We start from the raw sequence: 12,686 nt of genomic DNA on the forward strand, positions 1-12,686 counted from the left end.
ACACCCGAAATCAGTGAGGTCAAATTACGCCGATGTGTCAAGGGGCTACGCTGGCGGCTTCAAATTGGTTTTATGCCAGTTTATGAGCAATGCTACCATATTCATCAAGGCTGCCTTTTTACCCGTTCTCCGGCTGCTTCTGGTGGGCCTGCTAGCTAAACACAGGAATGCCCGGTCATCGTTCTGTGTGAAAGGCGGCAATTCAGAATAAGGTCGCTTGCTAATAGCCGCATCAGATTTGAAATAAAGTTCAATGTAGTCAATGAAAAAGCTCCCAGAAGTCGTTTAGCTGCTGGTTGGGTCCAAGGGTTTTACTTTCTGGACCTGGATTTGACACCTCTGCCAGAGTTTTCTTGTTTTACTGCATGGCCCATTTCCGTTCCATGTACAGCGCTTTGTATACAGCAATGCTTGTTTTAAAGTGTTTTATAAATAAAGTTGAGTTGCGTGTGAGTACATTTGCCACCTCTGGGGTAGGCATGCAAATAAGGATTGTCCTCGTGTCTGCGAAAGCTTTGGAAGCGGCACGCCTGCTTTTATAGCAGGTGATCAGCAGCACTCGCTGTGTGTCTCGGTGGTACAGTGGAGCTCCAGGGGGTGAAGATGAGGAGGGCACGGAGGGGCAAATTGAGTGATAATGCACTCCAGGTGTGCTGACCTTTTGCGCAAGTCAGTCAGTCGGCACTCGAGTCCATTTGGGTCGCCGGCTGGCGCGCCTCAAGATGTCGCTCCGGAGGAAGAAAACGCATACGCGTGACACTTTGGCGGCATCTTTTTCACGGCGTTATCGGCCGCCGCCAGCGCGGACACGCCTTCCTCCTCCTCCCCTTCCTCTTCTTCCTCCTCCCGGCCGTCGTCATCCATCACGGGAAGCAGCTGTCTGCCCTTTCAGGTGACACTCGCCATCCATCACGAGTTGTATCTGGGCCACGAGCGCATACGGCAACTTGATAATGTCATGCCGGCGTGGGGAGGTTAGGCTGATCTTTGGGTATTTAGTTAGTTGGGTGGGGAAATTGCTAGTGGGTGGTTGGTAGGTCGCTGGCTCTGTTCAGTCAGTAAGTCCGTCACTCTGTCAGCTGACTGCTTTGCTTGTAATTACCGTATTTCAGGTAGTTGGTTGGCCAGTTGGTTCGGACCTCGGTCGTTTTGTTCAATCAGTCAGTCAGTCTCTCGTTAAGTTTGTTTTCTTGGCTCGTTGGTCGGTCGGTTGTTTGGATGGTTGGTTCAGTCATTCAGTTAGTTGGTTAGGTAGTTCTTCAGCGATTCTGTCACTGTTCTTGTTTGGTTGGTAGGATGGTTGGGATCAGTCATTCAGTTAGTTGGCTAAGGGGTTGTTTGGTTGCTTAGTTTGTTCAATAAATCAGCTACTGAGTCGGTAAATTTCTTGATTGGTCGGTTAGGTTTAGTCAGTAAGTTGTTCAGTTAGTTTTCTTGGTTGGCTTACTTGGTCCGTTAATTCAGTCATGAGTTTTCTTGGTTGGTTCGGTAGCCGGGAAGGTGGACGGTTGGTTTGTTGGACTCACTCAGTAAGTCAGGCAGCTTTTTTGGTTCATGTATTTGACATCATGTGCGTGTTGCAATACTTGAGTTCATCCACTGTTGACGTCACATTCTTTAACTGTCAGCTTCCTGCTTCCTTTAAACTACGACGGGCCGCTCTCGCAGTTCTGCCACCAATGCCAACATGACAAAAATAACAACAACCCAAAATAGCGGCAAACAAACACATGCTCGACGTCCGCCTACGACGGCAGCAAAGACGTGTGGCGAAGGTGCGGAGTTGTGTTGAGGAACAATGGAGGCGTTGATCATCTTTCTGTCGTCCCGTCACTTTTGCGCCGCCTCCGTTGTCAAAATGCGCCACGATTGGCTTGTGACAACGTTTGGATTGTTGAGTGTGACAGCTCCGCAACAAGCGCAGAAATGTAGCTGTTAGGATTAGGATTTTACTCACATAAACCTCATCACAACAAACTTTTAGTTGAGCCCTGAAGTTTGAAAAAGACCACGGAATGGTGGCCTCCGCAACATGTGACATGACTGTCTCCTCATTGGATATAAGAATGTAAACAGAAAGGTTTGCTGTTGTTACAGTCATTTGTATAATACTTTATTTTATGCTAAAGAGCTTACAGGTCTATTTCTGTCCCCCAGAGGATAATTAGAATCAATTCTTATTGTACTCCAAATGTACAGCAATACTGTAGCACAAAGATGGAGACATTTCAATTACATAAAAAAAAATATATGAAAAAAAATTCATAATCCAACAAATACAAAAACAGGGATGTGATTTTTCCGCTAATTCGCGGAATTCCGCTTTTTTTTATCTCCCCCCCCCCCCCCCCAAAAAAAATCCAATTTTTTTTTTTTTTTTTTAGTAGTTCATTGTGTATGCACATGACTCCGACAGATAACATCTTCTGCTATAACAAAGACATTTGTGGTATGCTCTAATATGAGTTACTTTTCATTTGGTCATGATACAATTATTTGTTCATGAAATTTGAACTCTTCAACATTATTTATGTGTTAACTTAGTAATCACATTAGTTAGATATGATGATATTCTCAGTGATAGTTTTTAAAAGCAAAGGCAGTCCAATGTTTTTGAATGTGACTGATTTTGAGTTGACTAAAACTGCCATTTTATATGGGATAGTTCAATATACATTGAAAATTGATGCTGTTGTTTTGTCTATTTCTTTGTCATGTGAGTGCATTGAAAGTACGTAACACGGAAAACCCATGAGCTCCTGCAAAAATCCAATTTTATGAAAATGTTAGGTAAATGTTTTTTCCTTTTCCTTTTCATTTCATTGTATCCGTTTCATCCTAGCTAATGCTAAGCTAGTTGGGGAATTCGTCTCTCAGGCCCGACATCCAAATTTGCAAACTCCCTTTGTTTGTTGCCACGTTGGTTTCGGTTGGTTGATTGAGCCAATAAGTCGGCCAAAAGCTTTGTTAAATGGCTATTCGGCAGGTAGACTGGCTCATAAATGTTCCCTTGCTATGTGCATGCGCAAACACTTTTGTCCATAAATCTTGTAGTAGGCAGTTTGCTTCCCAGTGCAGTTGTTGTTGTTGAAATAAGATGGAGACGAATGTTGTGTGTGCGCACATTGGCAAAGGCTGTGCTAATGGAGTGTAAAGAGGCGGCGGCGCTCCTTAGGCTGCGAAAAGAAGAAAAGAAAAAAGGAAAAGCAGCCTTTATCTTGTTCCGTCTCCTTAAATCATCATTCACGCTCCGTTGCAAAATGCTTAAGTAGCTGCGGAACAATGCACAACTCTGCGGAGGCCGCACCGAAATGTGACCCGCTCGCCCAATCGCAAGATTCCAGCCACGTTCGACACCTGACGTTCTATTAGCGTCAAATAAATCCCGGCTGCGTTTGCAGCCAAGAGAAGCTGAACGTGTTTTTCTGAATCTGGCGTCTCCCTGCACAAAAGGAGGCGCGTAACCGACGCAAGGTTAGCCGATGGCTTTTAAAGCATCTGCAAATAAAAGTGAGTGCGTCTCGCTGCGTGAATGCAAACGCGTATCAAAAGCGCGATTGAAAAGAAAAAAAGCCTTGGCTTGGCCCACCGGTGACATTGAACAAGTGTCAGAGATGATTTGAAAGAAAGCGTCGTCAATTCAAACGCGGCTCGCACTTTGCTTGCTTTCATGCTGACGTCTTTTCAAAAGGACGACGAGACGGCGCCGCTTTTTTTCTCCCACTGGTCTCACACTGGCGACTAAGTCAAACCCAACACGTTTATCAAAAACAACTTCAGTGAGGCCGACATCTGCGTTCACAATAGGAGCACTGTGCTTAAAAAATAAAGAAATAAATCTTTAAATCGTGCAATATTTGTGGCAAATATTTAAGCGATCCTTTTTGATGGGTTTTATTGTTTACAGTTATAGTTCGGCGCACTACTTCATTTTGCCACAATGGTTTTGGTGATTTGGTTTTTCTGTTTTGTGTCTTTCTGTTCCGGGTGGGTCAGATTGTGTTTTTGTTCGCTCGCTCCACTCAAATCTTTTTGTACCTTCTGCAGTTCATTCCGCATTGACCATTTTTTGTTTTATATTCCTCATGCTTGTGTGCTTTCTTCCTTTAAATAAGCTCTTAAATTGCTCATTTGTGTCTTTTGTGCTTCAGGAGCCACAATTTGGCATTTTGCAAGAATAACATCCATTTCGTTACAGTACCTTAACTGCTTCCTTTTTTTGGGGGGTCCAATTCATTCAATTGGCAGCAAATCTGAAGCCTGTTTGTGACTCCAAAAAATAAAAATAAAAATCACTTAGCTGATTTCAATTGTGGCTTTGGTAAGTCAAAGTTCTGCTGAGAATTCAGCATCTCTTCCAAGTCCAAAACTGATGTTTTGATTTGTGCAACTCTTACTTGCACCTCTCGCGTTCCGCATGAATTCTTCGTCAGTCGTTGAATTTCTTTCCCAGATTCCAGGCAGCCTTCCAGCTTGTGATGAGTCTTCTTGCCGCGATCCGGTCCAAAGACCTCCTGGTGTTCTTGCAGCATAACCGATAAGCACTCAAAGACATTCCCAGCTTTTGAAAAAAAATGCATGCAGTGGACGGCTTTGATGGACACGTGTCAACAAGAATGTTGTGGCTTTGATGCGACGTGTCCTCGAGATGTTGTCGTCTTCTTGCGAGGAGCGCGAATAAGCAGCAGCCCAAAGTTGACGCCGGTCCAGCAAACATGTATCAGGTGCTTGGGGGCCGCTTTTGGCTCAGACACTTCCTCGTCATTTAATCAACAACGTTGTGGAGCGCACCTCGGGTTTACAACTGGAAGACTTCCAGCGGCTTTGCATTCAGTTGCCATGGTGATGTAGGTGGGCGTATGCAATGGCAAGACGTCAATGGCAAATTTCTTCTCATCAGTGCGGAAGCATTTGTTTTGATATTTCACACGTCTTTGCACGCCGCGCCAATGAAACGACGTTGCTGACACATCCGAGGATTTGCGCCAACTTGACGTTGATTTTCAAGCGAAGCCCAGCTTGGAATTGATGTTTTTCGTTATGCTTCCCAAAAATGAATCGCCTTTTTTCGGGGCCAGGCCAATGTGTATTTCAAGGGTCCCAAACCCCAAAACCCTGGCTAGCCCCCACCTGCAAAGTAAAAAAAAAAAAAAAAAAAGCGGGTGGGCATGTTTGTCATGACAGGATGCACAAAAAAGTCTTGCAGCCATTTTGGGTGAATTCCAATGTTGCCCCGGACGAAAAATGCCCAACACTAAATTGGGCATCAAAATGTGAAGATCATTTCAAAGATTGGCCTTGAAAGCAGCAGAGTGCAAAGGGCTGAGCAATGCTACTTTAATCAGGGATGTGATTTTTCCGCTAATTCGCGGAATTCCGCTTTTTTTATCTCCCCCAAAAAAAAAAAAAATCAGATTTTTTTTTATTTTTAGTATTTCATTGTGTATGCACATGACTCCGACAGATAACATCTTCTGCTATAACAAAGACATTTGTGGTATGCTCTAATATGAGTTACTTTTCATTTGGTCATGATACAATTATTTGTTCATGAAATTTGAACTCTTCAACATTATTTATGTGTTAACTTAGTAATCACATTAGTTAGATATGATGATATTCTCAGTGATAGTTTTTAAAAGCAAAGGCAGTCCAATGTTTTTGAATGTGACTGATTTTGAGTTGACTAAAACTGCCATTTTATATGGGATAGTTCAATATACATTGAAAATTGATGCTGTTGTTTTGTCTATTTCTTTGTCATGTGAGTGCATTGAAAGTACTTAAAAACACGGAAAACCCATGAGCTCCGGGGGGCTCCGGCCCCCTTGTCCCCCCACCAGGGCACTGCCCTGGACCTAGCTGGGTGCCAGCGGCCCCCAGACCCCCGGCTAATTTTCAGATAATTTCACTTTGGTCAAATCACATCCCTGTTTAATGACATTTGTTGAATTTTGGCCACATTTGCCAAAGTTTCCAACACGTTCCGTTGGACTTTTTTTGTCATGGTGGATATCGTTGCTCCAATGAAGGGCAAAGACAACAGATTGCGTCAAGCCATGCATACAAATGAAAAGTAGCTAAGCAGGTCTGTGCGATATAAATAGAAGATGTTGGGAAGGAAGGTAATGTAGAGAAGAGGTCAGCGGGGGAAGCAACTGCAAGCAACTGAGGCAACTGCAAGCAATTGCAAGCAGGACAATCTTGCCGTTGCTCTTAACATTGGCAATTATTCCCCAAAGTAAACAACGTGTGGGAGGATTCCTGGTCAAAAAGTGTCAGCTGGCACTTCCTGTGGATGTGCTCGCACCGCAGCCTGAATGCTGAAAAGATGATCCATTCTTCATCAATCAGAAATGGTGACGCTCTTTTCAGGTCGGATTCTTTGGGGAGGGAAGACCCGATCTTGACGACGATGTCGTGACAATGTCCTGCTTTGGTGCACAAGCTAATCATTGCGCAATAATGCCAACATGTCGATTCCAACATTTGCAAGCAGACAACAGAAAAGGCAAAATTCAGGCTTGGTCAATTACGTTGCATCTATTCCAGTAGAACTCAGTGCTGCCCGGCATGTCGTGACACAGTGTGGTTCTACAAGGACGTTCCTGTTGTGGAAACTCATTCAAAAGCTCGCTTCAAAATGTGCCACGCAGCGAGGCTTGACTCTAATTGAATATTTCCATCCTAGTACCTCTTGGTGACTGCGCAGAGTGCTCGCGTGTCACCGAGAGTGTCTGTTAGCTTCTCCTCCCGCTGCAGGCTGACGGATCTCAGTGGCAGACCCGTCGACTTCTGGCTGAGACAAAATGGTGACGCGAAGGAGGGCCGACTTGCCGGCAAGGGGGAAAAAAAAAAAAGAAGGAAAGCGCGTCCCGCTTTTCACACAGTGCAAAAAATAGAGCAGCAGCAGCAGTGAGCAAGGGTGGCGGCGGGAGGGAAAAAAAAGTGCTGAATGAAGAGAATCACCTTGTGCTCCTCAGCGCTGGAGCTGATTAAGGAGGGTTAGACGCGGGTGAGGCCAAATATGGAAACAACGGGGAGAAAAGAGGTGCATGCCGAGAGCAAAAAAAAAGGCAAAGCCAAACAGCTTGAAGGCCCCACAACATCTTGGAACATCTGTGCCGCCGAACAGCTGCAGCTTATCTGCTGATTACAGCACCGACGCAAGCGCGCGCGCGTGTGCGTGAGCGTGAGCGTGAGCAATAATCAATGGTAAAGGAAATGCTTTGTCTTTAAGCCTCTTGAAGACTTGAAGCAACATCGATGTTTGCTTTGACCAGACAAATACCCCCCCCCCCCCCCCGACCCCCCACGCACACACATTTTTAAACAGTTCCAAGATGTCTTAATAAGATGTCCGTAGTCAACTTTGTTGTTTCAATTCAAAATTCAATTCAAAATTTCACTTCGAGTACCCGTGAAGTCAAAGCACAGAGAAAAGTTTTGTTAACCACGTAGCAAATTTGAATGATAACAAAAAGTCAAATTGGTGAAAAATCAAGCCACTATCAAGTGCTGCGGGTTCTGAATGCACTTAAGCCGCGACCCGCTCAAATGTCACCTGTCAATCAAATGCAGGAAACGCAGCCCACCGGGTCGTCTCATGACTTTTCCACGCCACCACGACACGTGAGCTTTCGGGGTTGATTTCAATTGTATTGATTTTGTTATCGATTGTGTATTGATTATTAAGTCAAACAATTGACAAATGCAATTGACTTTATTACAAACTACTTGGTAAGCTTTTGTGAACTAAAATGTAGCAAAAAAAAAAAAAATTCTCTCACCATTTTATCAAAATTCGTACTCCTCATTGGCCCAACAATTGAGGGGGCGGGGACAGCAGAAAAATCGTACAAAATAGACGGTAAACAATTGTTGTTCCTTGAGGCATTTGGACCAACGCATGCCAGGGACAAGTTGTGACGACAAAGTCGTGAAGAAGAAAAGCCCGGCACGTCTCCTCGCATTGGCTGCACATATTTGCGCACGTTTGCGCGGCACGCAGCTTGAAGGGAAAGCAAAAGATTAAGAAGCCGTTTAGGTGACAGCGGGGGGGCGAAGAAGACCCACAACAACTTGACAATATTTCTTCTTTATTCCTCACATTTGTCTCGGTGTGACGGCGTCTTCCGATTTGCATGCACGCGACGCTCGCCTGCAGTTTTCATCTTGACTCCTCAATTTCCATTCCGATCCCAAGCATGCGTTTTCCCCTCCTTTATCGCCTCCCGCCATCCTGCAGCCGCACCACATTTAAATCCGCTGCGTGCGAGTGTGCGAACGTATTCCGGCAGCAGACAAACAAAAGAGGCTTCACGCTGGTAACCAGGGAACGCAAGAAAGTAGCGGAGGGTGAGCGTGGGGGCCGGCGGGGTGGGGGGGGGGTTGGTGGGAGGATGCCGTGAGATGGAGAGGAATGAGAGAAAAAAAAAATGGAGGAAACAATGCGAGCAAAACAAGGCCGCACGCGTACGCTCGTCTGCTTGGATTCGCGCTCAACGGCCGCCAGCTGCTTTTACTCACCGCATGTTTACTTCTCGCTCTCACACACTAACAAACGCACGCAGGATCAACGTGACATGCGACGCACATGCAGAAACACGACGCCGGCGTGTCGACGCATTTTGCACCTTCAATTTTTAACAAGTCAGTGTAGCGATAACGTCAACATGCTTGACTTGGAGACGGTGCGGAGAACGTTCACATAACGCGTCACTGTACAACTAGGCCACTTCCATTTTTGATGAAATGATTTTTACACAAAATCTCATTGACGATATATATATATATATATATATATATATATATATATTTATATATATATATTAGGGTTGCGCTGACCACAGTCTTCAACGATCCCCAATTTTTCAAATAGTCTGACCTGCCAATCTTGATTTTTTTTTTCCCATAACCAACAGCTTACACGTTCAATGTTCCAATCTTGTTGTATTGTAAAACAGTGAGCAGTAGCTGTCCAATGAAATACCATGAAATTGAAAAGCCTATTAGTCACGTGACAGCAGAAGAGGACAGTGGCTTGACTTTTTCAGATCTCTGCTGGGGGAGATGAGATGGGTTTTATTTTAAAGGGGTCGGCCCATCACCGATCCCTCGCAATTTAAGGAAATCGTGGCCGATACTGAACTAAAATGAGAGAAAATGTCCTTCATTTTCACTCTGTCCTTATTGTGACTCACATTCTTCCAAAAAGCTCACATTTCAAAAGGAACCCTCGCACTGATCAACTTGAAAAACGAATAAAGTCAACTGAAGCATCGGAAAGAAAATGTTTCAAAACCATCGATCGAGCTCTAAATGAAATGAAAGCTAAAAGTAATGAAAAATCGAAATCTATTCTAAGTTTACAGACAGCAAAGACGTGCTTTGAACTCGGATGCCACGAAAGCAAAACTTCATCCTGAGCATCAAATGCTAAAATCGATGAATTGGTCGGTGGCAAAACACGTTCAACTCTTTCAAATAAGAAACGTAAAGTCAACTCTCACTATTGTTTATATTGCAGTCCAACTTCGGTGATGGTCTTCGTGCCTGTGGCCTCTCATCCAAACACACAATGAGCTGTAAGTGTGCGTTTGTGCCTTATTACCTTTTGTGTGTGTTTGCAAAGCGACACATTGGCAGAAAATGAGGCAACAAAAAAAAAAAAAGCGTCACAAAAAGGCAACCAAAAGCAGAAAAGGCTCATCTTGATTGCCTCCATTTCTGTCTTTTTACTTACTCACTTTGCCGTCTTGGCTCTCCACAAATCAAATGGTAATACAAAAATACAAATCATGTCTTTTTTAAAGGTAGCTATTATTGCTGCTGTGTTGGGAAGAAAAGACGAAAGGCTGGCAGAACCTTCTTGAAGGTTTTTACTTATTGACACTTTCAAGTCTTTAGCAAACAGCTTTTTCCAAATACGAGACACACAAATGCAAATTTCGGATTTGGGGTTTGTGCATTCGCTACCTTCAGCTGGGACTTGGCCCACTTAATACACCTCAAAACTGACGCGGTTAAAGAAAGCAATAAAATGAGACAAAAATGCTCGATAACAAAACCATGTGACATCAGCTGGAGCACGTCACCGTGGGAAGCAAAAGCAAATCATGCGGCGCTTTTGTCACAGAAGGATTTTCTCCAAACGTAACATACGCATGCATTTCAAAGCCATTAATTAACACCCGAGAAGCAAAATCAGCGCCGTTGTTTGGGCCGCGCAGATGATCGCGTTGGCGAGCCTGCGCGGCCAACGCGCGTTTAAGCGCAGCACGTTCGAGGCCACGATTTTTTTGAAACCGCAAACGGAAACGGCCTCGAATCAATAATAGTGCGGCGAGCTCATTTCATCCCAACATTTGACACGAAAGGTGAACACATTTGGGGGATTTCATGCTCGCTACAGCAGCGCGACGTGAACGCAGATCCAGGACCCAAAGTTTATTTGATCCGGAGAATGATTTTGAATCAGTGTGTTGATGAATCCCGCTGCCAGCCGTGATGTAACGTCACCTTTTAAAATCGCATCAGCGTGAAAACACAAACAGCTTGTGTCCTACAAAGCGCAATGTCAACGTTTTACGCGCTCAGCGGCGTGATTTGCTCCCGTCAATAAAGTCAAAGTGCGTTCCGGACGTTTTGACGGCGGGCAAACGCGGAATCAAAGCGTCGAGGAGGGACACGCGAGTTCACCTTGACGTCGGGAACGTTGAGTCGTAAATCTCTGCTCGCCTTGCTTGTATTTCCTGCCGCTACGCTAGGCTAAAGCTGATGTGCTACTTGAAGTGATGCTCAAAGGTTTTGCTCGGCATTCAAGGAGTTTTCGTAGGTCGGTCGGTCGGCGCAGTTAGCGATCGTTTGTGAAGTTCAGTGGGTCAGGTTTGTAGGTGGGTCGGCATTTTAGGCATTTGCTTGATGGGTTGAGCCCGTCCGTCCCGCTCACTCCGTTTTGGCGGTTGGTTGTTTTTTCCAGGGTCTTCGGGCTGGGCGATTATAGGGAAAAAATAATGGCACTTAATTACAGTCATTTTCATTGATATTGAAATCATGAATAATGAAAAGAGTGCTTCATTAATTTCACAATTGAGTACTTATTCAACAACCAAAAGTCAACAATCATATCCTGCTCATTCATTCCTGCACGTTGAACAGCTAATTCATGAACACTTCTTCTTTTCCTTTGGGCTTTTCCCTTTCGGGTCGCCGCAGTGAATCCGTTGCCTCCATCGAACCCCGTTCTCTGCATCCTCTGCATCCTCTGCATCCTCTGCATCCTCTACTCTCACTCTTCTTACAAAATGACCTTCCTTGTAAATATGATTTGAAATTCGAACCTTTGGGATTTTCCTTCCGCTACATCCTCACCTTTTATTTGTCGCATCTTTGCACACATTCAACCCATGACTAAGCATCTCTTGATCTTATTTTGTTATTCTATTTTTATTTTCACAAGTCTTAGGAATTACTGGGCTAACCTTGGATCTTGGGGATCGTATTTTGTGCCATATTATGCGGTACAACGATTAAATGAATCCTTCAGAACTCAACTTTAAGGAACGCCCAGAAAAGGAATTTGTTTCAAAATAAAATAAGAATTGACTAAACATGCATCCAACCATCCATCATCTGAACAACAATAAATACAAAGTAAATGTTTGCTTTGTGCATGTGTTGGCGTCTTGGGGCCGTGCGGTGCCGTGCATTCATGGATGACAAAGTAAGAGTAGAAGAAGAAAATTGGGATCAAGCTTTGTTCTTAAAACTTCTTTTTCACAAAATATGAACAATCAACGCCTTATGTATGTGTTCCGACACCGTTTGTGTGTGAATATTAGTCATTTGAAGCAATATCAACCTCGCTAGTCAATGCTAATTTCCCCTTAGCATGTCAATAGGATTTTACATTGACTTTAGCATTAGCAGTGGCTATGTTTTTTTTTAAATTTTTTTATGTGTGACCGTTTTTGTTTTGTGTTTATTTTTACAGTAAACTCCAACTGGGGTGTCGTGAAATAGTTTAACACAAGCGCCGGAAGAACAGAATCACACATACGCACACATACACGTCGCACATACGCACACATACACGTCGCACACCTGCAACAGATCACATAAACATTTCAATTGATGTGTCCAAAGATCGCAGTTGATGATGGAAAGACGTGCAAAACAATCGCAAAGGATGCCCGTTTGTGCGCGTACGTCAAGAAGACAAGAAGGCTCGGGTCCGGAAAGCCGTCCCCCGAGGGAAAGCTTGCCGGCCGGATTATGAATCACGGCTCCCAGGGTGACGCAACACCGCGTCCGCCTCCACCTCCGACTCCTCGGGCGGCGTGCGGATAAATATGGATTGATGTTTTGTTTTGGTGAACAAATAAACAAGCGGGACGATGTTTGTGGCTGCTGTCATTCTCCGTTGGCTTTTGTCACGATACACGCACGTTCCCGGACGGGAATTTACCGGATGGGAGCATAAAAGTGGGAAGTAATAAACAATATGGCACCTGCAGCCCTCAAGCAATTTATTAAACTGACTCCCAAAACTAATGAATGGAGCGAGGAGGTCAACGTCCACAAGAAAAACAACCTGAGGACAATCAGCTTTTTTCAGTCAAAGCGATCACCGAGCGGGACAAACTCCCGACTGGACTCCGCACGGATTTGAAAACGTTCTACAC

At 44.4% G+C, this 12,686-nt stretch overlaps 1 protein-coding gene across 2 annotated transcripts in view; it reads left to right on the plus strand.

Moving 5' to 3' along the window:
• Positions 1–12,363, plus strand: part of LOC144061127 (coiled-coil domain-containing protein 172-like) — a 115,830-nt gene extending 103,467 nt beyond the window's left edge. For both annotated transcript variants that reach the window (XM_077581261.1, XM_077581262.1), the window contains one exon: positions 12,148–12,363. In XM_077581261.1, coding sequence (XP_077437387.1) covers positions 12,148–12,351 — 204 coding nt within the window. In that variant the 3' untranslated portion in view covers positions 12,352–12,363. The remainder of the gene's footprint in view (positions 1–12,147) is intronic.
• Positions 12,364–12,686: the final 323 nt, after the last annotated feature.

This window comes from Vanacampus margaritifer, chromosome 12, assembly GCF_051991255.1.
Source record: "Vanacampus margaritifer isolate UIUO_Vmar chromosome 12, RoL_Vmar_1.0, whole genome shotgun sequence".
NCBI lineage: Eukaryota > Metazoa > Chordata > Actinopteri > Syngnathiformes > Syngnathidae > Vanacampus > Vanacampus margaritifer.